The 27,584-nt window shown below is 34.8% G+C and overlaps 8 protein-coding genes across 13 annotated transcripts; 4 read left to right on the forward strand and 4 right to left on the reverse strand.

Annotated features, from left to right (window-relative positions):
- The first annotated feature begins 28 nt into the window (after positions 1-28).
- Positions 29-4,758, forward strand: LOC105204603 (mitochondrial import receptor subunit TOM70). 2 transcript variants are annotated; one of them, XM_011173745.3, is made up of 9 exons: positions 29-639; positions 1,094-1,267; positions 1,369-1,576; positions 1,698-1,833; positions 1,909-2,263; positions 2,373-2,606; positions 2,731-2,951; positions 3,091-3,221; positions 4,623-4,758. In XM_011173745.3, exons 1-9 carry the CDS (start codon positions 391-393, stop codon positions 4,637-4,639), a joined length of 1,725 nt encoding a protein of 574 aa, XP_011172047.1. In that variant the 5' UTR covers positions 29-390; the 3' UTR covers positions 4,640-4,758. The 2 variants fall into 2 exon arrangements, with proteins under 2 accessions (XP_011172047.1, XP_011172046.1); XM_011173744.3 differs by lacking the exon at positions 4,623-4,758 and having other exon boundaries at positions 30-639; positions 3,091-3,915.
- LOC105204602 (UDP-N-acetylglucosamine--dolichyl-phosphate N-acetylglucosaminephosphotransferase) lies at positions 4,035-9,572 on the reverse strand. Its single transcript, XM_011173743.3, has 7 exons — positions 9,112-9,572; positions 8,743-8,857; positions 8,092-8,537; positions 4,604-4,792; positions 4,443-4,513; positions 4,207-4,370; positions 4,035-4,141 (listed from the first exon to the last, which is right to left on the reverse strand). The coding sequence occupies exons 1-7, from the start codon at positions 9,279-9,281 to the stop codon at positions 4,076-4,078; spliced, it is 1,221 nt and encodes a 406-aa protein (XP_011172045.1). The 5' UTR covers positions 9,282-9,572; the 3' UTR covers positions 4,035-4,075.
- On the forward strand, positions 4,989-7,956 carry LOC105204601 (beta-1,4-mannosyl-glycoprotein 4-beta-N-acetylglucosaminyltransferase). Of its 2 annotated transcripts, XM_011173741.3 has the most exons (3): positions 4,989-5,793; positions 6,337-6,608; positions 6,688-7,956. In XM_011173741.3, the coding sequence occupies exons 2-3, from the start codon at positions 6,450-6,452 to the stop codon at positions 7,816-7,818; spliced, it is 1,290 nt and encodes a 429-aa protein (XP_011172043.1). In that variant the 5' UTR covers positions 4,989-5,793; positions 6,337-6,449; the 3' UTR covers positions 7,819-7,956. The 2 variants fall into 2 exon arrangements, with proteins under 2 accessions (XP_011172043.1, XP_039302372.1); XM_039446438.1 differs by lacking the exon at positions 4,989-5,793 and having other exon boundaries at positions 6,319-6,608.
- A 397-nt stretch (positions 9,573-9,969) lies between the features above and the next one.
- Positions 9,970-12,792, forward strand: LOC105204604 (E3 ubiquitin-protein ligase RNF14). The gene is made up of 5 exons (XM_011173746.3): positions 9,970-10,366; positions 10,447-11,298; positions 11,386-11,614; positions 11,768-11,940; positions 12,021-12,792. The coding sequence occupies exons 2-5, from the start codon at positions 10,450-10,452 to the stop codon at positions 12,285-12,287; spliced, it is 1,518 nt and encodes a 505-aa protein (XP_011172048.1). The 5' UTR covers positions 9,970-10,366; positions 10,447-10,449; the 3' UTR covers positions 12,288-12,792.
- A 335-nt stretch (positions 12,793-13,127) lies between these two features.
- LOC105204606 (tubulin alpha-1 chain) lies at positions 13,128-15,463 on the reverse strand. The gene is made up of 3 exons (XM_011173747.3): positions 15,260-15,463; positions 14,440-14,662; positions 13,128-14,349 (listed from the first exon to the last, which is right to left on the reverse strand). Exons 1-3 carry the CDS (start codon positions 15,260-15,262, stop codon positions 13,220-13,222), a joined length of 1,356 nt encoding a protein of 451 aa, XP_011172049.1. The 5' UTR covers positions 15,263-15,463; the 3' UTR covers positions 13,128-13,219.
- Positions 15,464-17,390: 1,927 nt separating this feature from the next.
- LOC105204607 (protein arginine N-methyltransferase 9) lies at positions 17,391-20,780 on the forward strand. Of its 4 annotated transcripts, none has more exons than XM_011173748.3 (7): positions 17,391-17,809; positions 17,877-18,003; positions 18,116-18,517; positions 18,638-19,633; positions 19,756-19,903; positions 20,165-20,269; positions 20,347-20,780. In XM_011173748.3, exons 1-7 carry the CDS (start codon positions 17,650-17,652, stop codon positions 20,692-20,694), a joined length of 2,286 nt encoding a protein of 761 aa, XP_011172050.1. In that variant the 5' UTR covers positions 17,391-17,649; the 3' UTR covers positions 20,695-20,780. The 4 variants fall into 4 exon arrangements, with proteins under 4 accessions (XP_011172050.1, XP_011172054.1, XP_011172051.1 ...); XM_011173749.3 differs by having other exon boundaries at positions 17,701-17,809; positions 18,085-18,517; XM_011173752.3 differs by lacking the exon at positions 20,347-20,780 and having other exon boundaries at positions 17,392-17,809; positions 19,756-19,913.
- A 22-nt stretch (positions 20,781-20,802) lies between these two features.
- LOC105206497 (serine hydrolase-like protein) lies at positions 20,803-23,691 on the reverse strand. The gene is made up of 2 exons (XM_011175990.3): positions 22,401-23,691; positions 20,803-22,136 (listed from the first exon to the last, which is right to left on the reverse strand). The coding sequence occupies exon 2, from the start codon at positions 22,102-22,104 to the stop codon at positions 21,202-21,204; it is 903 nt and encodes a 300-aa protein (XP_011174292.2). The 5' UTR covers positions 22,105-22,136; positions 22,401-23,691; the 3' UTR covers positions 20,803-21,201.
- Positions 23,692-24,158: 467 nt separating this feature from the next.
- LOC105206026 (serine hydrolase-like protein) lies at positions 24,159-27,492 on the reverse strand. Its single transcript, XM_039446441.1, has 2 exons — positions 25,479-27,492; positions 24,159-25,214 (listed from the first exon to the last, which is right to left on the reverse strand). Exon 2 carries the CDS (start codon positions 25,180-25,182, stop codon positions 24,277-24,279), a length of 906 nt encoding a protein of 301 aa, XP_039302375.1. The 5' UTR covers positions 25,183-25,214; positions 25,479-27,492; the 3' UTR covers positions 24,159-24,276.
- Between the last annotated feature and the right edge of the window lie 92 nt (positions 27,493-27,584).

Consider the following 27,584-nt stretch of genomic DNA (forward strand, 5'->3'; position numbering starts at 1 on the left):
GCCTTCAGGTTCCTCTCTAGTCTCTGATCGAAATCACCAATTTGTCTTCTTTCTATATTTGTCAAGAGGGCGCTGCTGAACATCGAATCTTTCAAGTTCACGCGATAGCCATAGCCGCGTATCCGGCGTATCCAGGCGCGTATCGTGATTGATCGTGATTGATCGTCGATACCGAGGAGTTCAGAGGAGTTCGAGGACTCGAGGACGGTTGAGGAAAATCATTCGCAACGCAACGGGATCGCAGGAGTAGTCTGCATGATCATCGTCTGAACCACGTGTTACCTCGTGCCATCGCAGCCTCACGATCTCACGCCAACCTCGCTCTAGCCTCCTCGTCGCGATTCCGGTGGAGCCGTCCGCGTGCGGTTAACGATTCCCCCGGTCGTAGGAATGACCTCGAGTGGCAGCAGCCCGATACCGAAATGGCAGCTTGCCCTAGTGGTTGGAGCGCCGGTTGCCCTCGGCCTCGGCTACATGTACTACAGGAACAAAAACAGTAGCAGCAGTAGTAAGGTAGACAAGCCGGAACGCGACAGGTTTAGGAGCGGCGCGGCGGCCAGGGAGAACGGCGCGCCCGCCGACAAGCAGATCTCCATCGACGGCGATTGCAAAGTGCCTTCTCCTGCAGCCGAATCGGAGGTTGAGATCGCCTGCCTTGTCTAAAAGTGCCTAACAGATTGCGAAAATCCATTTGTCCACAATTAAGAAAAAAAAAAGAAGATATCTTATGCTTATCTCAACGTCATGTTTATGCCTTTTAGTTAACTAAGGAACATTATGGCTGATAAACTTATATACTTCCCCTGTTATCATCTGTAGCCATAATTGTACTTTTGATAAGCTGTTATCACATAATATTTAGTGAATAATATTGCCAGTATACAATGCCAAACTTTATGAGTAACTTTGTAATTTACACATGATAAATGGATTTTCTTTGATTGAGACTTCTTTAGTATATATATTTATCTTTTTTAAAACTTCAATGAAATAATTTATAGTGTTTATTCCATAGTGGCATTTATACTTTTAAATTATTGTAGATTGCAAGAAGATAGTATTTTTATGACTAACCTAAACTCTTTCATTTTAGACTCCTTTACAAAAGGCGCAAAAGTATAAGAATGAAGGAAATGTACATTTCAAAGCAGGAAAATATGATGAAGCTATTGCTAGATATAATAAAGCAATTGACATTTGTCCAAAAGAGAAAGTGGAGGACCTAGCAACTTTTTATCAAAATAGAGCGGCTGCATATGAGCAATTGGTAATAATAAAATTGATAACACTGATTTAATGATAACAATTTGGCACCTGTTGATTGTTAACTGATATAAATATCACTGTTTACACAATTGTGACTTTCAGAAAAAATATAGTGCTGTAAAGGCAGACTGTACAAAAGCATTAGAATTAAACCCAAAATATGCAAAAGCTTTGCTACGTCGAGCACGTGCTCTGAAGGAAATAGGAGAGTTGGAAGCTGCTTTGGAGGATGTGACTATTGCATGTATTCTTGAAAATTTTTCTAATCAGACTTCTCTCACAATGGCAGATAAAATCTTGGAAAAGCTTGGTGAGTTGTATGTCAAAAGTATTTGGTTGAAACAGCACTAAATAAAATGCTATTCAAACAAGAACAAAAATTATGAGAAAAATAGAAAAATTTAGTAACTCAAAGTAAAAATTATTTTCAGGGAAACAACATGCCCAGGAAAATTTGGCAAACAAAGACTTTATAATGCCAAGTAAACATTTTATTAAAACTTACATTATATCTTTTCCTAATGATCCAGTGTTCACTAGGCTTCAACATCCAGAAAATATTCCAGAGTAAGTATAGAGCTTAAATTTTTTTGTAATTATGATGTTTAGTGTTTAATGTAATATTTATGATTTCATTATCAGATTTTTCAAGAAACCATTACAAGCGTTAAAAGACACGGAGTATGATGATATAATACCACTGTGCACAGAAATTATTAAAAGACCTGAATTCAATATGTTACCTTCGTCTAGAATTGAGGTGTTGTTATTACGAGCTACATTTTATTTATTGTTGGGCAAACACACTGTCGCATTGGAAGATTTCGAAAGTATATTGAACAGTGAAGATACGTCCGATGATGTTAAGATAAACTCTCTGATAAAGAGAGCAGCCTTACACATGCAACTCGAGGATACGGAAATGACTTTCAAGGACTTTGAATTGGCTATTAAGATGAATCCAAGTTATAGCGATATCTACCATCATAGAGGACAGGTATTATACTTATTAAATGAAGTATATTTTTCCTATTCCATATATAACAAAAGGTATACTTGTATAAAACTACATAATAATAGATAACGATACTACTTTATCAATTCAGGTAAATTTGCTCATGAACAGAATAGACGAAGCTAAACGCGATTTTGAAAAGGCTGTTGAATACAATCCAAACTTTGGCATAGCATACGTGCAAAAATGTTACACGGATTATCATTTTGCGATGTTCAATAGGGAACATGGATTAGCCGAAGCGGCTGTGAGAGACTTTGAAAGAGCTTTCGAAAAGTATCCAGATCCCCCTGAATGTACATATTCTTATATAATGTATGCTCAGGTATGTACAGTGACTTATAATTTTTTTTCTTTTTTAGAAAGTGATTTAAATTAAAAAAGAAATAAATGAAAAATTATTGTGTTGTACACATTTTTATTGATAAAATTTTCAATAATCACTATAGATGATGTGCGAAACTCAAGAATATCAAAAGGCTGATGCTTATTTTGCCAAAGCAATAGAGAAAGATCCAGAGAACGCAACTGTCTATGTGCACAGAGGTTTATTGCAATTGCAGTGGAACGGTAATGTCGACAAAACTGTGGAATACATTAATAAAGCGATAGAACTGGATGAAAAGTGCGAGCTTGCTTATGAATCGTTAGGTAGTATCGAAGTGCAAAGGTATGCTTCCAATGTAATTATTTTTAATAATTACCATAAGTTGAAAACTTAATAGTCAACCGCAATCACGTACGCGACTTGCATAAAGAATATGAAGATATTTTAATGAAAATATTCTGAATCTTTTTTTTTCTTCTAGAGGAAACATAGAAGAAGCAATAAAATTATTTGACAAGGCTCTAATGTTATGTCGTACGTTTATGGAACTGACACATATATACAGCTTAAGAGATGCTGCAAAAACACAACTTAATATAAAGAATCGATTAGGTATGGATGTTATTCGGCCTTCTCGATTCATGTCGAATCATGCTGACCATGTTCTAAATTACTAAAAAATTAAAAATAAAAGACCACTGTTACTAAACTACAAGTCAATCAAATTTCATGTTAGCACATCAATCTTCACGCAACATGATATCATATAAGATATCCCAAAAATTGAAGCAATATTATACCAGTTTGCATTATTATATCATGTTTGCATTATTGAAAGTTAAGTTTATAACTTTGTTTCCAACTGCATTTGATGATTTACACAAAAAATGTTAGTGATATATAGTAGTTATCATAGATAGTTATCAAAGCTTTAAAGTATTTGTTAGCAGCTTAAGTTTATAAATTACTATTTAGAATTGCTCAAGTTTTATTTTGTAACTTTGTTTGCGTAAATGTTAAAATTTGTTATGTCCTTTAAGTAATTTTGTGATTATAATCACCAATGTTTTACCTTCTAAAGGAGAAAATATTTATCAATTTTATTTAGAATTCTTTAGGGAATATTTTACATGTTAAAAACAGCCTATTATCAATGATTGACAAAATTATCTTTTTAGATAATTATTTTCGAATTGTATACAAAGTTTGTATAAAACTTGTACAGAAGCTATTTTATGGTTATTCCTTATTTGATCATGTGCAGAAAATCATGTATTAATCAAATAAATATTTGTAATATACTTTATGATAAAATTATAAAAATTTGATGCCCTTTAAAATTTATAATGTAGTTTTAAAATTCTATGAGAGGGAAGAAAAGGAATTACGATATCGTACTGATAATAAGTAATAAGTTGCAGATAATTCCTTACAATTGTGATATATTTCTATATTCTTGCATTTACTTAAACATCATAAAAGATGGAAGCCAGAGGATATCTTATAACAAAAGCCATTATACTGCAGATAACCTGAAAAATATTAATTTTTATATTTTATATTTTATATCATTAAAATGCATTTTTAAAAAAGCTACCTGAATTATTAGTAAAATTGACGTCAATGTTGGTTCTCTCAATGAACCGGCCTTGATCAGTACAAAATTAATCAAAGTTAGATTATTGCAAATCATGATGCCTTCCTTGTCTTCTTGCCATTTTATCAATTTTAACGTTTTCAGTATCCATATCAGTAACCTTCCTAATGAAGTAAAATATCATTCTAAACAATATGAGTAATTTGTTTCTTATAAAATAAACTATATTACTATACCAAGTATATTAAGTTCAGATCTGCGAAATGCAGTTATACTCGGCTCCAATTCATCCGTTTTTTCATTATACCTGTAGATAAAATGCACTTATATTATGATTGAAAATCTTGCAATGTGCGATACTCTTCTGACGAAAAATTGTTTCATTTTTGAAACTTACTTTGGTAATCTATGCCTAGGACATGGCACAAGATGAAATAATTGCGGCACGCTGTATATGAAATTCAGTATCTGCGGGATAAAAAATAACAGGGTCGTCTTGCTAAAGTGGCCTAGGATACCGACGACGGCGAAAGTCATTCCCGACAAGTAGCAAAACGTGTCGCCCACGAAAACCTGCGATGGATACCTTAAACAAAGTATTCCTTTATCTCGACATAATCCCGTAACATGTAATAATAATAAATTAATATGTATTATAAATTAAATATATGCATGTATATAATAAAATACATTAATAAATTACAAATTATATATAATATTTACACATATACAAATTACAGAAAGGATTATTATGTCATTTAAACACCCTCTATTTGTGCATTATATTTCTTTTGCTTTACCTTGTTTTAAATTTTTTTTCAGTACAAATATAGGACATCATAAACATGTGCAAAACATGTGTAGAGCATCGCTTGGAAGGGGAATCGAGCGCTATTTCCTCGCGACTGTGAGCAAGGACCCAGGGGCCATCATAATGACTACAAACGCGTGAGCCTATAGACCGTTTCTCGACTACGAAGAGAACCACTGCTTCTTGAATCTAACTAATTCTCGGATTAATGATCCACTTTCTGACTCATGGGCGGGTCCATCCGCAGGAAGGATTACTCATGCATTTCAACATGGGCCGGAGGAGTGGCGCATAGATACAGTTTGACGAGACGCCGTAAGACGCGTGCGCCCGGCGAATAGTCGCGATCGGCGAGAGTGTGTTCGTCGACGAGCACGACGCGGGCGGAATCGCCGGCTGCTGCGGTGCTCGGGCGTGGTTTTTCACGTCGTCGCGGTACGCGCCGTTGCCCGGCCAGAGGGGTAGGGAGGAGGGGAGGGAGACAGAAGGTGCACCTGGATCTCGAGGGGGGCGTCCTTCCTCCCCATTCCCCCGCTACAGCCAGTCAGCCTGAGTCAGGCAGCGACTATCGACGAGACTAGAGGTATATGCGCGGTGTCGCGCATCGCCGGTCGCCGATCCTGTAGTCACTGTGAAAGCCGACGAAGAATCGGCGCATTTGGCGATCAACGGATACCACGAGTTAAATGGCACGTTGCACCGCGGTGACGTCACCATACGAACGTCACGGGGTGAGATCATCATCGAAGGCATCGTCGTCATCGTTGAACCACATTGTGAGCGACGCTTTATTACGTAATATTGTGGGTAATAACACGCGTGCGGGGTGGAGATTGCCGGGACGTTCAACTCGCGCGGAATCCGATTGGCGAGCGATACACGTTTCCTGCAATGCAGCGGATCGGCAACGATTCTGTTCAGCTCGCATGACTAAAAAAAAAATATCACGTGAATGACGTATCACAGATATATATGAGAAATATGAGAAACGTCGTGTCGAGAAATGAGGTCAACGAATCTTTCATGTTAAAGTCCACTTGAGACGATCTATAATCCCCGTCGGTTTTCAGGATAAATTTCTTTTTTTTTATATGTATGTAGAATGTATGTACTTTAATATTTTATACTTCGATTATTTGTTCTCTGGCTTACACGGCAGGAAAAGTTATAAATAGAATTTCAAATCCTGTATTCTAAATTATTATAAATCGTATAGAGTGGGCTTCAGAAATGCGCGCAAGAATATAGAGAGTATTATAGATCCTAGAAAAAAATTGAAAATTTAAAAATGTAATTTAAGTTACTGATTATATTCTCAGATGATACTCATGAGACTGTAATTTCAACGAAGATGTCTCAGACAACTAGCAAGACTTCTCTTCAGGAACGTAAGATGAAAAATTGAACAATCTGAGGCGTAGGGATCGATGCCATGCAGGTCCGTCTGGATGGAAAGCTGGCGTTGCTGTATACTCTATTGGTCTTGCAAGTTCTGATTGTTATGATCTATGTCGCCACAACCCCGCCGGCCGAATTAGCTGCGTCAACGACTCGCGCATCCGTCAGTTTCGTCAAGTTCGAGGCGTCGCAGGTGCTGCGAATTTGCGATTAACGATGTAAAACAATTTTGTTCGAAATACTTAAAAACTAATTATTTTCTCTTATTAAAGGAGCTGCACGTGAATCAGGGCAATCGCAAAAAATCACCAATTTATCAGACAATCAATGGAGAGATAACGCTGAAGGATGTCAAGACGTTTAAGCTGTTTGAGGTATACAATCATACCGTATGCTGGAAGTATGGAGTGAACCAGCGTAAGATGAAGAGCAATGAGCATCTGGAAAGATGCATCTGCAATCAAGGTTGGCATGGCTTGGACTGTGGACAACCAGAAGTCGTGTGGAGGGCGATTATGGCGTCGAAGCAGAACGTTAGTCTGAAACGTCGCAAAACCGCTAGGCACGTTATTCACACCTTTTTTTTGAGCGACTACAACTCTGCGATCGCCGAGGTGATAGTGGAGGAACTCTACAATGTGGTAGACCTTTTTGTAATATGTGATTTCAACAACGCCGAAGATAATTTCCGGCACAAGCTATCCAAGGGGTTGCTGCAGCGGGAGCAAAAAAAGATCTTGTACATCAATGTGACAACCAAGTCTCGTAAACCATCTAGGACAGTATCGAAATACGTCTGGGATAAGATCAGGGCTGTGGTGCAGAATTTAAGGGACGACGACATCTACGTGACGACGGAGCCGGAGCAGATACTAAATTCCAGAGCATTAATGTTCCTCAAGGTATACGACGGTTGGCCTCAGCCCATCGGATTTAGATTAAGATGGTCGGTATACGGCTTCTTCTGGCAACATCCACTCAAGACAACGATCATGCTCGGCGCTTACACCGTCGGTTTGATGCGCAACGCCTATCAGTCCAATTCCCTTGTCCTGCGACAACAATTGGACGGAGACACCAGCGAGAGAGATATTTTAGGATTAGTCATAGGGGATTTGAATCACTACGGCGGGTGGTACTGTAATCTGTGCCAGGCGCCCGCAAACATTATTATCGGTCTTCGCAATAAAGTCCAGTCTAAGGAGATTTATATCGAGAAGACTATCGACGTGCCGTTCGTCGAGGACCTAATAGGTAGCGGACTGTGGTTAGATGGTAAAACCGGTCTTCTAAGAGTCTCTAAGTCCAGCGATTCCTATTTCGCGCCAGAAACAATTCTCAATAATACATGGAAGTACGACTGGCTGGTAGAGAATTTTTACGCTAAACTAGATTACTACTGACGTACTGGTCGCACCCGACTGTGATATTAATTCATACTCAATATTCATTGTATATACACTAATGTAATATTATACTGAATTTATACACTAAAATATTATGTTGACGAAATATAAATGTTAAATGGTTTATACATACAACTTACATGTTTGAAAATTCAAAACTCCTATCCAAAAAATAATTCCTTCCGTGCGTACATTATTATATATTATTACAATACAAATAATCATTATTAGTAATATTTTATATAAGATCCTCCTCTTCAATATACTTACCAATTAAATTTGAATAATGCGAGAGAAGTTGCTGTGTAGGGCAGCATGAAGTATATTGAAAACTGATGTGCCTTCCATTGACTGCCAAATAACTCGACAATGTTGAAGATGATAATGCTTGTGGCGATGATTAAACTCTGCCCAACCTCCAAACCGTTTATCCCGGCTAATATATTTATAGCGTTTGTACAAAACACTGCCAGCATTCCCATATATACATAGTAGAAGATCCATAGATCCAGCGAGAAACCAAACCACGATCTTAATGGCTTTGGTACAATAATAATTGTAGAGTTAAAGTTAACATAGTAAACCATCAGTAATGGCAAAGATGCTACAGTAGGCAGAAGTAGTTTGTGCCGCCAACGAAGATCCAAAACGTCGTCGGCAAAGCCCAGAAGCAGCATGCAACATATGGATAGTAACGCAGCCAAAAACTCAACAAACTGTAATAGAAAGCTCGCGCTTTACATTGTTATAAATCTACATACGTATTTTAAAAATTACATGTAATAATAGATAATATATTGTAATACAATTAAAACTTGTATTTTTAGATGTAAATTATTTCCAGAGTTATTAGTTAATCTTAATTTAATTTTATAAAACCAGAGAATTAGAGAAAAAAATTGGCTACGCTTAGCTTCGTACCTTGTCATGTGGAAAGTTTACATTCCTAAATATACAATCTGTAAACGGCATGGGAATAAATAAAAACATTGTTATGAGAAACACGCATCCAGTGACAACGCCTATCGCCTCCGGTCTGCAAAAATAAACTCGGTAGTGTGCCAAAACTGACCAGTATCGTGTATAAAGCAATTGACAGAGAAACTTATAAAAATAGTGAAAGGTTCATACTCAAACGAGCCTTTCAAAAAACTGTTCAATTTGGAGAGATAAAAATAGAGATTTAAGTTACAGTTATGTGCTCCAATACCAAGATCGAGAAACGTATAAAACGTGGAGTCTGACTGGTTCAGTTTCCGGGAGGCTCGAGGATTTAGATATTTTACTCACATTTGTCCACTGCTCCTCTTGCTCATGTCGATGCCGTAGAGGTTAGCTTTAACGAACATGGATTTTATCCTCGGGATTAAGCGAACCGTCAAGCTGTACGCACACACGGACATTAGCATATTAACGCATATTGGAAGCAGTGTTTTCCACGTCTTGTCCTCGGTGTTCATTGTCGAAACACACACGTTTGAACACCGGTTTCGGTTCTCGCGCACTCGAAAGTCAGCAGAGCGCGAGAATGATAAGCGATCACGATGACCGATAACCGAGAAAACCGGCGGCCTTTTCGTGTCGACTTTGATTTGTCAATATTATACAGGCAGTGCGATTGTAACATTATGCATCGTTGTTGTAGCAGTTAAATAAAAATGTCATGTGACATCATGGTTAAACGCATATGTGAATATTTACCACTTGGACGCCGCCATATACGCTGTATCGATATCTCGACTAATTTCGACAATCAACGAGATCAACAATCGATCGAGAGAAAAAAATACCCAAAAAATTAGACAATAAATTTTCTAAAAATAAAAAATTTAATATAAATACAACCTCTTACAAAAATCTGCTTTTTGTCTTGGAATTTGATGTTGTTTCTTTTTTTATTGCAATTATTATATATATTATATATTATATATTTTATACAATATATATATATATATATATTATATATATGTTATATATATATTATACATATATATTTTTTTCAACAGTTTATATTATTTTAATTTGATACCGTGTGTCGTAATATTAATATAATATTTATTTAACATTTTATTATTGTTTGAAATTAGTTTTTAAATAAAATATAATAATATTATTTAATGTTTCCGAATAACTTGTCACATGTTGACCTTTAATCATATCGTGAATGCAAAAATTATCAACACTCGAGTTAGCTAGAGATTAAAGTGCCCGTGCAGCGCTACGCGCAGCGTCATCGTGGGTACGTGAATCTTGTTACGTGTTTATACGTAACGTTATACGAGGTAAAGTACGCGAGATCTTTGCTTTTATCTCGCTAACACTTGGTTGGATCGTCGAAATTGGACAGTCCGCGTGACATCCTCGTATTTTCTACACAACCGTTTCACAAACCTAAAATTACTCTGAGAATCAATGGCATAACCCTCTCCCCTCGAACATCCGCAACAGTCCACATGTATCGTTTTTGACAGCCAGATCGCAAAGTGCATCACGATTAATCGTGAGATCTAACGCACGTTTAACACATCTCAAACTTCCAGATTTGGTAAGCGAGAGATTCTTTTAATTACTCGAGAAGAAGAAATTTATCCCCTTGACAACCGGATAATCGGCTTTGTTTTTCAGTCGATGGACTACGAGAAACAAAAAGACGAGGTTACCGCGTTGGAAAGCATCTACACCGAAGAAGAATTTTCGTATCACGAGGAGAATGGCCGGTTCGAATGCACCTTCAAAATATTTGTAAATCTCCCTGCGAAATGTCGCTTGTCGTACAAGGATTTGAGGTACGAGGCGGACTTGGCGCAGGAGGTGCAGATATCGTATCTGCCACCTTTAACATTGCACGTCACGCTGCCGGAGGATTATCCATCCACGTCCGCTCCTATGTTTATGTTATGCTCCACTTGGCTAAACCCGATAGTGCTGTCTAAGTTATGCAGAAAGCTTGACTCGTTGTGGGAGAGCAACAAGCAGGAGATCTTGTTCACATGGATGGAGTTCCTCCAGGATAAAACGCTTAGTTTTTTAAAGATAAAAGATCGTGTAGACATGGATTCTATGTACACGTCTTATAAGAGAACGCTAGAGAAATTGCAAGGTTCGGCGAACAAGGAAGCGAACGAGCCTAGTAACAAGCAATGTAACAGCGAAGTCAGCAAAGAAAGCGTATCGAAAAAAACCAGTGTCATTGACAAAAGAGCCATTCTAGACTGCCCGATCGGTAGGAATCCCATTCAGATGTTGATCGATTACAATGAGAAACGAAAGCAAATTGAATTCAAAAAGAATTTTTACACTTGTAATATCTGCTTCACCGACAAATCAGGGGAGCATTGCACACAGTTTCTGCCTTGCGCTCACACTTTCTGTAAAGATTGCATCAGAGGTTACTTTGAAGTGAAAATCAAAGATGGTAATGTACAAAATATTTGCTGTCCCGAAGAGAAGTGCAAGTATGAGGCTACGCCTGGCCAGGTAATTATTTCGCACCGCATTACAATAATTTATATTGAGTATAATGCTGATTGTATAATACTTTTCTGACTGTTGGCTTTGTTGTAGGTAAAAGAGTTGGTAAGTTCGGAGTTGTTCTCAAAGTATGATTCCTTATTGTTAAGTACTACGTTAGATACTATGAAGGACATAGTTTACTGTCCGAGACGACACTGTCAATATCCAGTTACTCGCGATCCTGATGACAACATGGCAAGATGTCCCGTTTGTCAATATGCATTCTGCGTTCGTTGCAAAATGGTTTATCATGGGATAGAACCCTGCAAAATTAGTTCAGGTATGCACCTAAATTCTATCAATAATATTGGCATTTTGTATATAACAATGCTATTATTTTTTTTACTGTTCTGAACAAAAAAATTGTTAGAATTTTTGTTATAATTAATTTTATTACATAATGTACTAATATACTTTATTGGTTCCTTAATAGCTGAGAAACAACGATTATTGAACGAATATCAATCAGCCAGCAATGAGAAGAAGGCCGAAATGGAAAAACATTACGGCAAGAAACAGCTTCAAACGATAATAGAGACCACAATGTCTGAAAATTGGATTAACGATAATAGTCACAATTGTCCTCACTGCAAATTTGCAATCGAGGTACAAAAATCAAACTTATCTCACAAATATAAAATTATGCTTGTCGAGTGATTAACACATATTTTGGCGAATTGTTTTAGAAATCGGATGGCTGTAACAAGATGACGTGTTCGCATTGCGGCACGTACTTCTGTTGGCTATGCGGGACGCAGCTAAATCCCGAAGCGCCTTATTTGCACTATCGACATCCAGACTCCAAGTGTTTCAACATGTTGTATCGCGGAGTTATACCCGACGAGCTGGACGACGACGACGATTTCGATTTTCACGCCGAATACCTGGATTATTATTCAGAGGATGAAGAATACATACACGATGAAGATTTCGTCTTAGAATATGACGATTAAATCAATGTTGCTTAAATTATATATTTGATTTTCAAATTTACATTATGTATATCATTGAATAACTTTTTAAACATTTATCGTGATGAAAATTTCGTATTGGAATAAGACGATTGAATCAATGTTGCTAAATTATAAATTTGATTTGATTTTCAAATTTATCATCAAATGATTTTAACTGAATTAAAGGTTGCGTTCTTGATGCTACAAATCGATGCTTTGAAGCGTTTAATTGACCAATGCAAACAAAAAAATTTTATGAATTGATCAAAAAATGCTTCAAAGTGTTTGAAAGGTCAAGTAGATTATAGTGAAAAATAGTTGATCATGGATAAATATAAATTAGATAGAATTCATCTTTTTACAAAAATGTATTCAAATTTACAAATGTAGTTAAATTTTAATTAAATTTGAAGGATCATGTGAATATTTGTATATGAACGTATGAGTCTAATTGCAAAATTGTAAAACTGAATATTGCAAAATATACAAATTATTTTTTCAATAGTATCATGCTCATTACCATTTTCTCATATACATATAAAGAGGTATCTTAATTTGTGAAGGGTGTAGCACATTTCGAACCGAGATAACTAGTAATAAGCATACCTTTGAACTTGTATGAATTTTACTAGAAAAATCAAACTAGGTAAATTTATGCAATTATATTAATTACAATATAGAATCATAAATAGTCGTTACGTGAAAATATTTCGTATATTGTGTTGCAAGTAACGAATTGATATTTTTAGCGCAGTCGAAATTCAAAAAACGAAGTCGAAATTAAAAATTTACTTAATCATATTTCAGCAGGAAAAGGTAGATGTATTGATTAGACGTAAATTTGTGTTGCAAATGGGATTCAGTTATTTTATTTCAAAACACATGAAGATATTTCAAAGCCGTGTGACAGAAGGGCAAGTAATATTTGTATCTTAGTACTCCTCGGCGCCCTCTTCGCCCTCGCCTTCTGCGGAATCCATTCCGACCTCCTCGTAATCCTTTTCGAGTGCGGCAAGATCTTCACGCGCCTCGGAGAACTCTCCTTCTTCCATACCCTCGCCGACGTACCAGTGAACGAATGCACGCTTAGCGTACATCAGATCAAACTTATGATCTAGTCGGGCCCAGGCCTCCGCGATGGCAGTGGTGTTCGAAAGCATGCAGACGGCGCGCTGGACCTTGGCGAGGTCACCGCCAGGTACGACAGTCGGTGGCTGATAATTGATGCCGACTTTGAAACCGGTGGGACACCAATCGACGAACTGAATGGTGCGCTTAGTCTTGATGGTAGCAATGGCCGCGTTGACGTCTTTGGGTACAACGTCTCCACGGTAGAGCATGCAGCACGCCATATACTTGCCATGACGCGGGTCGCACTTGACCATCTGATTAGCCGGTTCGAAGCAAGCGTTTGTAATCTCAGAGACGGAAAGCTGCTCGTGATAAGCCTTCTCAGCCGAGATAACAGGCGCGTATGTTACCAGGGGGAAGTGGATTCTTGGGTAGGGCACCAAGTTGGTCTGGAATTCCGTCAGATCGACGTTCAGAGCACCATCGAATCGCAGAGATGCTGTGATCGACGATACGATCTGACCGATCAGGCGATTCAGATTCGTATAGGTTGGCCTCTCGATGTCCAAGTTGCGACGACAAATGTCGTAGATAGCCTCATTGTCGACCATAAATGCACAATCGGAATGCTCAAGCGTGGTGTGCGTTGTCAGGATGGAGTTGTACGGCTCGACCACGGCGGTGGAGACCTGTGGAGCGGGATAAATGGCGAATTCGAGTTTCGACTTTTTGCCATAGTCGACTGATAAACGCTCCATCAAGAGGGACGTAAATCCTGAACCGGTGCCACCGCCGAACGAGTGGAAGATGAGGAATCCCTGTAGGCCAGTGCATTGGTCCGCGAGCTTGCGAATACGGTCCAGCACGAGATCAACGATCTCCTTACCGATCGTGTAGTGACCACGAGCATAGTTGTTTGCAGCATCCTCTTTGCCAGTGATCAATTGTTCCGGATGGAAGAGCTGACGGTAAGTTCCAGTGCGAACCTCATCTGTAGGTACAAAATTTCAAATAAGCAAAATGTGTTGGGTAACAACATTAAAGAATCTCATAAGGAAAATTATGTCGAATATAAACATACCGACTACAGTAGGTTCCAAATCGATAAAGACAGCTCTGGGTACGTGCTTGCCAGCACCAGTCTCGCTGAAGAAGGTATTGAAACTGTCGTCTCCACCTCCAATAGTCTTGTCGGACGGCATCTGACCGTCCGGTTGGATGCCATGTTCCAGGCAATACAACTCCCAGCAGGCATTACCGATCTGTACACCGGCCTGTCCAACGTGGATTGAGATGCACTCACGCTAAAATGAATCAAGCAAACATTAATATTGTACCTAGAGGCTGTTGTACAATACTATAAATGTTATAATTAGCTTTGATTTCAGTTTAAACTTCTTTTTTTTTTTCATTTAAAAAATAAAGAAAAACAATAAAGTTAATATATATGTTGATAGAAATAGTCAATTAACTATGCCATATATTTTACAATTGTAACTCTACGTTATTGTAAGTGGCTTAACCACGTCATGCTTGATTTTTACTGAGCTGTGACTAATATCGATGAACGCAACTGTGACTAAGCGGCATATTGATTTTTTAGAACGGCCAAGACATCGAGGTCAATGGCTCGTAATTAAGGTCGTGGAATGGAAAATTCGAGTACGTAACGGAACAGCAATTTCCTCCGAATAAGCGTAAAAATGAATAAGAATTAATCAGACACGCGATACGAATCTTCGCGATAACGGACAAAGGCGTGGCAACGCGATCTAAATTTAGCCAACGCCGTAACGGCCGGCCGGCGTTTAACAGTTACAAAATGGCCGTCGTCTCTGGAAAGACGGGCGACGCCGACACGTAGAGAGGATCGGCCGATTCGCGCGAATTAAGCGACTTACCATTTTGTATTACGGGTCGTTCGTGGTCCTCTTATAAAACGGAGCTAGGAAATAGCCACCACGGGGCGATCGATAGTTGGCGAAAGCAAGTAATGGAGCTTTTGCTAACAACTATACGACGTGCAACGTCGGATCGGCGAGCAGCGACTGTTGGCCGGGCGGCGCCTACTCCGCGCAATTTATACCCGCTGGAATCGACCGTTCCAGCGCGCGCCGATTGGCCAAAGGTGACGTTGTGCCGCGCGACGATTGGTCGGTAGCTGAACCGCAGCACTCATCACGCTTAATCGGTAGTTTCTCTACGCGCGAGACGATGTAGTGCCATCTCCGGCGACGCTTAAATTACTTTTCCTCGGTGGAGAAAACGATTATCGCCTTCTTCCCACGATGATGCTTTAAGGAATCTCCTGATGGCGAGATAATCGGGAACAACGAGATGGGCTCTCATAGAACTTGGGCGAAATCTCGTTTCGCTGTCGCCAAGCAAAGGAGTACAAACGTGCACGTTTCGTGACTCAATTGCACGATTACACCATATATGGGCCGTGTCTTTCCCGAGGCACGGCCGAATCGTTTCTTCCCGATCATTTCTTTTTTTGGCAGAACGGGAATCCGCCCACGACGAAGGGAAAACGATGTTTGGCCGCCTCGTCAAGCAGATCGATTTTTTTGTCGCATAATTTCACGATTTCTCGTGCTCACGCTGGACAATTCGTTGTCTTTATATCTAGCAAACACATCAGACGTTTCATGATCTGATTACATCTCGAGTTTCACTCGAATGCATTCGGCGCCGTGTCTGATGATTTGAGTACAGTTATATACATTGTATATATGTTGCTTGCGTGCCAGGATATCCTGGCTCGTCAGAGAATTGGCGAGATAGCTGGAAGCCACGTCCTCGATTGAAATTAACGTCGTCATGGCTTTAAATTACGCTGAAGTATAATAAATTGTACACGAGACGAAAAAATCGATAAAATTTTATCGTCATACTAAATAATTATTAACCCTCTGTCATATTGACCCAGATGATTTTTCCCATTTTGCCGATTCTGTTTCGAATTCATATACATCAAAAAATTAAAAATCGTTTTGGATTATATAACTGAACGAATATATTCCTAAATGTTACAAGAGTACATTAGAATTTTTTTTTAGATTTCTTAAACCTCGAAAACTTTTTGGAAAATGTCATATCGTTCACCAGTAATCCAATTAATTAAGTAGTTTGACTAAGCTGAAAAACAAAATAGTCTGCAATGATTGATTTCTTTTAGAATGTTAATTTGAATCTTAAATTACGATCGATCCATGTTTTTTCAAAATTAAAAAAAGATTTAGACTTTTAGCAATAAATCCCGTTTTTAAAACATGTGCTATACGATTCGCAAAATATCCCTAATTTAACTAATTTCTTCTCCTTTTAATTGGATATTTATAAAGTTGCAACAAGAAAGTAGACTAAAGATAATTGAGACGCATTCGAGAAAGCAAGTTGGAAACATATATAACAGAGTTCAAGAAATTTATTTTTTACTAGAAGTTTTACATAACAAATATGCTACGAATTAAACATAAATTTGCGTGCCAATAATAACTGTTCAGATTTTTTAACATATAACCTGATGTTGCTCCTTTTTACGATATTGATAAAAAGAAAGTCACAAATCAATGTTTGGACGTTTATTGTATTGGCTGTATATGGAATGGTTCGATTATACGACGATGTGGTAGTATGTACTAGTGGCAGATGGTTTTCCCATTAGTATTTTAAAGTATACATGCACACTCACACATGCTTGCAAGCAGAAGCCGTTACAAAACATTTTCTGATAAATTTTGGAACGCATCGAGAGTAAAATACCATTCATTGAAGAATTAAATTGTAATAAAACATCACAATTAGATTTATTAGTGACTGAAGATTGTGAATAAAAATTAAATTAAATTTTCATAACTTTAATTTTATAATTTAGAATTTGCAATTCTCAATTTTCTGTAACGGATTTCAACACGTTGAACACATTTCAAAATTGGACAAAACTTAACAACGCCCTCACTGTAGTGAATACTTTTAGGAACGTGCGCTCTCCTTTTTACCATTTTATGGTAAAAATTTGGTAGCGCCCTCTCTTCTTCTCGGTGCGACATATTTTTTAGAAAGTTGACGACTTTTTCCTCGTGATACAAATCGAAGTAAACAATTGTTAAGTTAATTTCGTATTTGATGTGTAGTACATGTGTTGTATATGTAATACTGATAATTAAAATTATCCACACGATTGTTCTCCCTATGTGATATCACTCAATTGAAAGTTTTTCAAAGTCAAAGTGATTGCGATAAAATTAGCGCGAAAAAGGTAAAGAGAAAATTTAATCGATGCAAAATGCAAGCAGAAGTAAATAGGATACTGGAAGAGTCGTTGCAAAAAGCCAGAGAATACGATAGGATTGGAAATGTTGGACAAGCCTTTGGATATTATATTATTTTCGCGGGACTATCTGCAAGGAGATCTGAAATTGAAGAAACATTTACAGACGTGCTGTGTAAGATATAGCTGTTTATATTTATATTTATAGCAGATATTTTTTATATAGAAATAATAATTTTCAGGCGAATATGGAATGCAGTTAGCAAAAGACAACAAACTTTCAGATATTGTAAATTGCTACAAATTTTCTTTGGGTATCTATCCAAACAATCCTCGTATGCTGAATAATTTTGCAGCACACTTGTTAAGGTAATCTTTATACTATAAACATGTTTATTTCTCAATTGCCTCACAATAAATTCTTTATAATTATTATTCTTGATTGAAAAGACTCATAGAATGCCACATATACTTGTTAAAGGAATAACGATCCCATAAGGGCAATAGAATATTTAAAAAGAGCTTTGAAAGTTGATGTTAACTTTCTACCAGCAGAGCGAAACTTGCAAAATGCGTATAGTATGGCGGTGGATAGGTGGCATTTTACAATGCTCAATGACAAACGGAGAAACAATGCTTTTGAACAAGCCATACGTAAGAGAATCAATCAGGGTTACGATACAGTGTTGGATGTTGGGACTGGTACAGGTCTTTTGAGTCTGTATGCAAAAGATGCTGGAGCCACAAAAGTATACGCATGTGAATGTTCTGAAGCAATGACACTGATTGCAAAAGAAGTATTTGAATCTAACAATGCGACTGACATAAAATTAATACCAAAACTGTCATTTGATCTTAAAGTACCTGCAGATATTCCAGAAAGGTTTGTATGTATATATATGTACACAATACAGTATATAGAATTTTAATTATTATTTATTTTCATTAATTATTACAATATTATGCATTTATTAATACTAAAATTATATACCTGCAATTCTAGAGTAAAGTTAATAGTGACTGAAACATTTGACGCTGGCTTGTTTGGAGAGCTTGTAATACCATCTATGATTAATGTGCACATGAACATTTTAGATTTAAATGGCATGATAATACCTATGGCAGCAACGGTTTACACAGCAGCCATTGAATGTGAATATATCAGATATAGATCATCAGTGGTTTTTGATAAAATAAAAAATTACTGTCCCTTAAACTTTGACAATGTGTCTATATTGTCAGATGACGAATATTATGATACAGAAAACCTGGAGAAAGTTCAAATTAATTATATCACAGAGCCGCAAGTGCTCTTTAATGTGAATTTTAACGTTTTATTAGAATTATACGAATTCTGCAAGGATGGGATAAAGCAAACGTTACAAGCAAAATGTAAATACAATGGTATTATAGATGGTTTAGTCACTTGGTTCAAGTTGCATCTTGATGAGAAGATTACGCTGGATTCCTCAGATGGAAAGTCTTGTTGGCAATTCGCTATTTTTCCGACGATACCGACGGAATGTAGCAAAGATGATGTATTGACGATAAAAGCAGAAACCTTGAAGGGCAAACTGAAATGTTCTTATAGTGCGAGTAATGCACGATACAGCGAAAATCATACAACTTTACATCATTTGTCAAAAGAAGTCATTACTTTTCTAAATGACTTCGATTATGTTAAATTGCTCATGGAAATTGGTAGAACTCAAGAGAATAGAAAAATAAAGTATATTTTGGATACTTCGCCTTTTCCGATCTACGGGTTAACTCTTTTAAAAGAATGCAAATATAGCGAAATTTTATATTACAAAACTGATAATCCAGCGCTACGTGTTCTGATTGAACAAATAGCACGTGATAGTGGGCTACAAGGGAAAGTGCATATGATATCTAATTATGAGGAAATTCTATTTTCTCTAGATTCTATATTTATTCATAATTTTGATATTAAAGGTGAATTGAAAGATGATCAAGATAGCTGTTATGAAATTTCTAGGTATTGTAATATTTATTTATTGCTTCATGTAGTACTAAAATCTGTCAGCCATTGCCTCAAGAATTTGCTTAAAACAAATGACGTGTTTATGTAGCATTAATATTTGTTATCCATTATTTTAGGAATTTACTTAAAACAAATGGTGTGTTGTTGCCGGAAAAGATTTTCCTTATGGGACAATTAGTATACTCCGAAGATTTGCCAAATATGGTTTATGTAAAAGATGCAAATCTCCAGAAATTACCTTGTTCATTCAGTACTTCTATTACGGTATAACGATGTAAAATTTTTAGCTATGTACATAATTAAAAAATAATATTTATATAATTTTATGAGAAAGCTAGATTATTAAGGTTCCAAAATGTTCTTTTTTGAGGAAAATTTTTCTTGAAATATATAGTATATGTAACATACTACATTATATCAAGTAAAATTTTCTTTGAAGAGGATGTTTTAGAATGTAGCTTAAAAATAAAATTATATAGAATTTATTTGCTAAAGTCAATAAAATTAATATATTTTTCTCTTCAGAGTCTGAAAGATAGCAAAGATGATCTACATATGTGGCATGATATAGCTAATAAAATGAATAAAAGTAGAAATTATATAATTGCTGAATATATTAATAAATTTAAGGTAAGTCCATGTTTAAAAGTCTACTTTAAATTGAAAAATTTATTGGTTTTTATTTTCATTTGTTTATTTTACAACAGATCAATCAAATATTTGATTTGAATTCGAGTTTATATTCATGTGAAATTATGTCTGAGGCACAAAAATTGGTAGAAATAAATGAAACAGAGACTACCGAAACAATTGTGAATTTTGGAGAAATAAATAATAAAGAAGGGGAAACTTTACCAAATGCCTTAATATGTTGGTACAAGATTCAGCTTGGTCCATATCATGTACACGATACAAAAAAGAATGATTCTTTCATGAATCATACTGCAATCGTTCTCGAAGATGAACTACGAGACGTTATTCTGAGAGACGGGGAAGTAAAAATAAAAATCCACCAAATGAAAGGTTTAGTGAAAATTACAGTACTAAATTTATAAAAATTTATAAGAGTAAAATTTTACAATTTTGTACAATTTCTTATGGAAAATACAATTTTTACAATGTAATATCTTTTTTACTACAATACATTCTATAATTATTTATTTTATAAAATACCTTACAACACCTCATACCTTTGGATATACATTATAAATCTGAAAAAATTTAAGTGCATAGAAAGGATAGGTTCTTGTAAATAACTATTATAAAAGAAAGTTGCATCTATATTAAAATAATAGTTAACACTAAAATATTGCAAATTGCTGTAAAAGTTACAAATATAATTGTTTACTTTTATTTCTACAAAATACACTTATCACGTTTAGCATATGATAGATTATATAGCAACTCATTTTACATCTAATTTTCTAATAATTAACATGTATATTTACTCTCATTACAGTTATATTATAAACTTTAAAATATATTTATTATAATTTAATATATTCATATATGAAACAATATCTATAATAAGAATATATGTATATGTACATGTACACATCTGTCTATAGTTTGGAATTGTTGCTGTTCAATATTTTACATATAAATGGCGCAATTTTTTCAGGCTCATTATTATGAACGTCATGATTTCCGTCTACATAAATTACTTCTAATATGGATTTAGCTCTCATTATTTCAAATACTAATTTATGATCTTTATATGAAACAATAAAACCGTGAGATGAAACAAAAATGTATATTGGTATCATTGGAAGTCTATGACAGAGTTTTAGACACTGATCTATGTTAAAAGATGATAAAGGAACATTTTTTAATCGTATATTTCTATTATATATGTATTTTCCATTTACTTCTGTAACTGCACGTTCAAACATTGCGTCAGCAGCTTCGTAATTCAAAGGTGTTGTCCTCATAGTCATAAAAGCGCGTAATATTTCTTCTTTGGTGAAAGACAATTTATTATGTTTTTGATAATAATCTTTTACTGAAAGTTCAGATGCAGCTTGAAAATATGTTATAAAATCTTTTTCATAAGAAGAAAGCCCAAAAATTCCGTCAATAGAGATTATCTTCTCAATTCTGTTCGAGTAAAAAATACTGAACCCTAAAGCTATTTGCGCTCCGAAACAATGTCCTAAAATAATACATGTATCCCACTGTAGCGCTTCTAAGATAAAATATAGTGAGTGTACATAATCCACAAAGTCAATCACCATCCAAGATGGAAAGGCTGATGACCAACCATGGCCAGGTAAATCTATGCATACGTAATAAAATGATTTTTTTGGTAAATATTTCATCAATCTAGTAAATGTTCCAACGTTATCCAGAAGACCGTGTATCAGTAAGACTCGCTTTTCCGTGGGAGAACCGTAAGTTCTGGCGGCAACGTGACCCCATGGTACGGACAATTTTATCTCCTTAAATTCTTGTTCTACTTCTGCCATTCTTGCTGGTTGCTCTTACAATGTTTGTCTCACTGAATAACGTACAGAAATTTTATTTATTAAACCAATGTTTTTTAAAAGTTTACACTGCATACTTGCAAATGAATTTTCAAGATTTTAATTTAATATTACTATTAATTTATGTAATTAATATCGCAAATACAAATTTATTTACCAAAAATCATTTTAACTTAATTTTCTTATATTCTTCATAACTTTATTTTTTCAATTCATATTTTTTATTTAATTGAAGAAGGCACGTAAAAGAATTATAGAATAGATAAAATAGAGCTTACCTCTTATCTGGTATGTGATTTGGATTAATTTATGAAATTTACGTCGCTAAATAATGTAAACAGTTTGATGAAAATTGGAAACACTTCTCTGAAGATCAAACGTTATTATTATAGCGAGGCGTTAGCACTAAAGTGGACTACAAGGAAAAAAAATTCAATATATTCTCGTGAACGTGTATGTGCTATTTATGGTAAACTTGTTTTTACGTTTTTTGTGTTACGTTATCGGTTTGTCATAGTCATCCTATTGTGTCATAGTCATATCTGTTGACTGAACAAATGTCTGGAAAAATTTAAAACTTGACATCGCTCAATGAATAATTTTCAATATAATTTTACATTTTGGGTGTGATACTAATAATAGCAAATGGTCGATCCACAATTACGGATTCAACGGATTACAGGTTGAAAACTGATTAAAAAAATTCGAAAGCTTGATTCAAAGTATAATTTTCAATATTTTCCAATTATTTATCATTTGCTGGGAAAGTTTATCTCTTTTAGCTAAATAGGGTCAGTCATGCTAAAACAAACAAATGCCACGCAATTTAAGTATAATAAAGTTTTTTTAAAAAATTAACTTTGTTAGTCTGATGCCCAGTATAAAATATAAATTTGTCGGTCTCTAATAATGTAAAATTATTTAATCTGTAGTTTGTTGTTTCTCATTGTTTCCTTTGTTACACGAATAAATAATTCATGATAACAGATAACAATGTCTGTATTTCCAAAGTGTTCGCATTATTTTGTCTATCTTTTGCATTTCTAAAAACTTTGATTACACGATGTATAAAAAAAAAACAAAGTTAAGCATCGAATATACATACATGTTTCTTGCAGTCCAAGCGAATAGTTTCGACTATTCGCTAATAATCTGCTTTAATAGAAAACATTATATAATCACGATAGATTCCGATTAAAGAGCATGCTTCTCCGTACATGTTACTGCTTATGCAAAGAATTAGGTTGATTGTATTACAAATAATTTAACACAAATATGGTACAAGTCTGTGCGGTTTTGTTATTTGGAAAATAAGAAGAGCTTTCTATAGTTTTTGCTAAATATGAATCCGTAAATAAAATGGACCGCGTCAATGCCCACGTATTTAATGACTTAAAGACATCTTCTGGAGAAATTAATAATAAAGAGAAAGATTCAGCTTGATCCATGTCGTGTTGTACATGATACAAAGAAGAACGACCGACTGTTTCGTGAATTATATTGCAATTGTTCTCGAAGATGAACTACGAAACGTTATTCCGAGGAAAACGAAGATAAAAATTCATCAAATAAAAGATTTAGTGAAAAAATTAAAATACTAAATTTATAAAAATTTATTCTTATAAGAATTTATAAAAACAAAAAAGAACAAAATTTTACAATTTTGTATAATTTCTTACGGAAAATTAATTTTTACAATACAACATCTTTCTTACTGCAATACATTCTATAATTATTTGTTTATATGATACCTACAATGTCATGTACCTTTGGGTATACATTATAAATCTGAAAAAATTTAAGTGCATAGAAAGAATAGGTTCTTGTAAATAACTATTATAAAAGAAAGTTGCATCTGTATTAAAATAAATGATAACACTAAAATATTGCAAATTGCGGTGAAAGTTACAAATATAATTGTTTACTTTTATTTCTACAAAATACACTTATCACGTTTAGCATATGATAGATTATATAGCAACTCATTTTACATCTAATTTTCTAATAATTAACATGTATCTTTATTTTCATTACAATTATATTATAAACTTTAAAATATATTTATTATAATTTATTATATTTAATATATTTATATATTAAACAATATCTATAATAAGAGTATATGTATATGTACATGTACATGTACATATCTGTCTATAGTTTGGAATTGTTGCTGTTCAATATTTTACATATAAATGGCGCAACTTTTTCAGGCTCATTATTATGAACGTCATGATTTCCGTCTACATAAATTACTTCTAATATGGATTTAGCTCTCATTATTTCAAATATTAATTTATAATTTTTACATGAAACAATAATACCGTGAGACAATGAAACAAAGATATATATTGGTATCATTGGAAGTCTATGACAGAGTTGTAGACACTGATCTATGTTAAAAAATGATAAAGGAACATTTTTTAATCTTATATTTCTATTATATATGTATTTTCCATTTACTTCTGTAACTGCACGCTCAAACATTGCGTCAGCAGCTTCGTAATTCAAAGGTGTTGGCCTCATAGTCCTAAGAGCGCGTAATATTTCTTCTTTGGTGAAAGACAATTTATTATGTTTTTGATAATAATCTTTTACTGAAAGTTCAGATGCAGCTTGAAAATATGTTATAAAATCTTTTTCATAAGGAGAAACCCCAAAAATTCCGTCAATAGAGATTATCTTCTCAATTCTGTTCGAGTAAAAAATACTGAACCCTAAAGCTATTTGCGCTCCGAAACAATGTCCTAAAATAATACATGTATCCCACTGTAGCGCTTCTAAGATAAAATATAGTGAGTGTACATAATCCACAAAGTCAATCACCATCCAAGATGGAAAGACTGATGACCAACCATGGCCAGGTAAATCTATGCATACGTAATAAAATGATTTTTTTGGTAAATATTTCATCAATCTAGTAAATGTTCCAACGTTATCCAGAAGACCGTGTATCAGTAAGACTCGCTTTTCCGTGGGAGAACCGTAAGTTCTGGCGGCAACGTGACCCCATGGTACGGACAATTTTATCTCCTTAAATTCTTGTTCTACTTCTGCCATTTTTGCTGGTTGCTCTTACAATGTTTGTCTCACTGAATAACGTACAGAAATTTTATTTATTAAACCAATGTTTTTTAAAAGTTTACACTGCATACTTGCAAATGAATTTTCAAGATTTTAATTTAATATTACTATTAATTTATGTAATTAATATCGCAAATACAAATTTATTTACCAGAAATCATTTTAAGTTAATTTTCTTATATTCTTCATAACTTTATTTTTTCAATTTATATTTTTTATCTAATTGAAGAAGGCACGTAAAAAAATTATAGAATAGATAAAATAGAGCTTACCTCTTATCTGGTATGTGGTCTGGATTAATTTATGAAATTTACGTCAACAAATAATGTAAACAGTTTGATGAAAATTGGAAACACTTCTCTGAAGACCAAACACTATTATTATAGCGAGGCGTTAGCACTAAAGTGGACTACAAGGAAAAAAAATTCAATATATTCTCGTGAACGTGTATATGTGCTATTTAAACTTGTGTAAGAACCCTCCTGTAAGGGCGTACTTTTAAAATTGACTGTGCGGGCGGGTAACGTCAGGCCAGGGATTCCGTAAAACATTTCTCTTCTCCGTGCTGTGTCTGAAAAATCATCGACGCCTCACGACGAATTGGCGTTACGCTTAGGAACCGGGATGGTGAGGAGAGGCTCGAGGGGAGAGACACAAGTACCGTTATACTTAAACAACTTCAAGTTTTATATGAATGACCACTCACTGATACATAACACTTTTACAACGAAATGATGTAACCGCGAGAGCGGCGTCGGAATACAAGTTCGTCGTAACGGTTGAAGAGAATCGCGTTTACTGCGCGATAGTTTCGGAGCGAATCAGTCTCGAGGTCCTCGTTTCTTCTTCTTCTTCTATTGGCCTTTGGATATCTGACTTCTATTGAAGATCACAGTACCACAACGTACAATTCAATCTCAACCAGATCTATTGGCCCAAAGATCTGATTGTGTATATATAATTTCCTTTGTGTGTCGGGATAATTTTTGGATTATAGTTACTTTATCTTGGGTTTCCATTTGATTTTTAGATTGTATCTTCATTTAGTTTCCGTTACTTATGAGTTAATGTGTATACTCTTTCTTATTTTTATTTTGCTTTTTTTTTCTTTTTTCTTTCTTTAATTATAGTATTCTGAATAGTTTTAGTTGTCCTCTTCTCCCAATTCTTCCAGCCCCCACCCCAGGATCTAGGAACGTAAGTGGCCCTCTGCAATTATTTGGCAATACTAATTAGTCATACCTGTTGACTGAACAAATGTCTAGAAAAATTTTAAACTTGACATCGCTCAATGAATAATTTTCAATATAATTTTACATTTTGGGTGTGATACTAATAATAGCAAATGGTCGATCCACAATTACGGATTCAACGGATTACAGGTTGAAAACTGATTAAAAAAATTCGAAAGCTTGATTCAAAGTATAATTTTCAATATTTTCCAATTATTTATCATTTGCTGGGAAAGTTTATCTCTTTTAGCTAAATAGGGTCAGTCATGCTAAAACAAACAAATGCCACGCAATTTAAGTATAATAAAGTTTTTTTAAAAAATTAACTTTGTTAGTCTGATGCCCAGTATAAAATATAAATTTGTCGGTCTCTAATAATGTAAAATTATTTAATCTGTAGTTTGTTGTTTCTCATTGTTTCCTTTGTTACACGAATAAATAATTCATGATAACAGATAACAATGTCTGTATTTCCAAAGTGTTCGCATTATTTTGTCTATCTTTTGCATTTCTAAAAACTTTGATTACACGATGTATAAAAAAAAAACAAAGTTAAGCATCGAATATACATACATGTTTCTTGCAGTCCAAGCGAATAGTTTCGACTATTCGCTAATAATCTGCTTTAATAGAAAACATTATATAATCACGATAGATTCCGATTAAAGAGCATGCTTCTCCGTACATGTTACTGCTTATGCAAAGAATTAGGTTGATTGTATTACAAATAATTTAACACAAATATGGTACAAGTCTGTGCGGTTTTGTTATTTGGAAAATAAGAAGAGCTTTCTATAGTTTTTGCTAAATATGAATCCGTAAATAAAATGGACCGCGTCAATGCCCACGTATTTAATGACTTAAAGACATCTTCTGGAGAAATTAATAATAAAGAGAAAGATTCATCTTGATCCATGTCGTGTACATGATACAAAGAAGAACGACTGACTGTTTCGTGAATCATATTGCAATTGTTCTCGAAGATGAATTACGAAACGTTATTCCGAGGAAAACGAAGATAAAAATTCATTAAATAAAAGGTTTAATGAAAAAATTAAAATACTAAATTTATAAAAATTTATTAAATACTTATAAAAATTTATAAAAATAAAAAAAACAAAATTTTACAATTTTGTATAATTTCTT

Source organism: Solenopsis invicta, chromosome 3, assembly GCF_016802725.1.
Source record: "Solenopsis invicta isolate M01_SB chromosome 3, UNIL_Sinv_3.0, whole genome shotgun sequence".
NCBI lineage: Eukaryota > Metazoa > Arthropoda > Insecta > Hymenoptera > Formicidae > Solenopsis > Solenopsis invicta.

What these genes read in the sequence shown, in the direction of transcription:
- LOC105204604 (XM_011173746.3), top strand. Translation starts at nt 10,450, where the DNA reads ATGGACTACGAGAAACAAAAAGACGAGGTTACCGCGTTGGAAAGCATC. An exon ending in ACCCTGCAAAATTAGTTCAG is followed by an intron (nt 11,615 to 11,767) that starts GTATGCACCTAA and finishes GTTCCTTAATAG; the next exon opens with CTGAGAAACAACGATTATTG. An exon ending in ACTGCAAATTTGCAATCGAG is followed by an intron (nt 11,941 to 12,020) that starts GTACAAAAATCA and finishes GAATTGTTTTAG; the next exon opens with AAATCGGATGGCTGTAACAA.
- LOC105206026 (XM_039446441.1), bottom strand. Translation starts at nt 25,182, where the DNA reads ATGGCAGAAGTAGAACAAGAATTTAAGGAGATAAAATTGTCCGTACCA.
- LOC105206497 (XM_011175990.3), bottom strand. Translation starts at nt 22,104, where the DNA reads ATGGCAGAAGTAGAACAAGAATTTAAGGAGATAAAATTGTCCGTACCA.
- LOC105204607 (XM_011173748.3), top strand. Translation starts at nt 17,650, where the DNA reads ATGCAAGCAGAAGTAAATAGGATACTGGAAGAGTCGTTGCAAAAAGCC. An exon ending in TTTGCAGCACACTTGTTAAG is followed by an intron (nt 18,004 to 18,115) that starts GTAATCTTTATA and finishes TACTTGTTAAAG; the next exon opens with GAATAACGATCCCATAAGGG. An exon ending in CATTCAGTACTTCTATTACG is followed by an intron (nt 19,904 to 20,164) that starts GTATAACGATGT and finishes TTTTCTCTTCAG; the next exon opens with AGTCTGAAAGATAGCAAAGA.
- LOC105204602 (XM_011173743.3), bottom strand. Translation starts at nt 9,281, where the DNA reads ATGAACACCGAGGACAAGACGTGGAAAACACTGCTTCCAATATGCGTT. An exon ending in TAAACTTTCCACATGACAAG is followed by an intron (nt 8,538 to 8,742) that starts GTACGAAGCTAA and finishes TTTCTATTACAG; the next exon opens with TTTGTTGAGTTTTTGGCTGC. An exon ending in CCTAGGCATAGATTACCAAA is followed by an intron (nt 4,514 to 4,603) that starts GTAAGTTTCAAA and finishes TTTTATCTACAG; the next exon opens with GTATAATGAAAAAACGGATG.
- LOC105204606 (XM_011173747.3), bottom strand. An exon ending in TTTGGAACCTACTGTAGTCG is followed by an intron (nt 14,350 to 14,439) that starts GTATGTTTATAT and finishes TTGTACCTACAG; the next exon opens with ATGAGGTTCGCACTGGAACT.
- LOC105204603 (XM_011173744.3), top strand. Translation starts at nt 391, where the DNA reads ATGACCTCGAGTGGCAGCAGCCCGATACCGAAATGGCAGCTTGCCCTA. An exon ending in CGGCTGCATATGAGCAATTG is followed by an intron (nt 1,268 to 1,368) that starts GTAATAATAAAA and finishes TGTGACTTTCAG; the next exon opens with AAAAAATATAGTGCTGTAAA. An exon ending in GGTAGTATCGAAGTGCAAAG is followed by an intron (nt 2,952 to 3,090) that starts GTATGCTTCCAA and finishes TTTTTCTTCTAG; the next exon opens with AGGAAACATAGAAGAAGCAA.
- LOC105204601 (XM_011173741.3), top strand. Translation starts at nt 6,450, where the DNA reads ATGCAGGTCCGTCTGGATGGAAAGCTGGCGTTGCTGTATACTCTATTG. An exon ending in TCAAGTTCGAGGCGTCGCAG is followed by an intron (nt 6,609 to 6,687) that starts GTGCTGCGAATT and finishes CTCTTATTAAAG; the next exon opens with GAGCTGCACGTGAATCAGGG.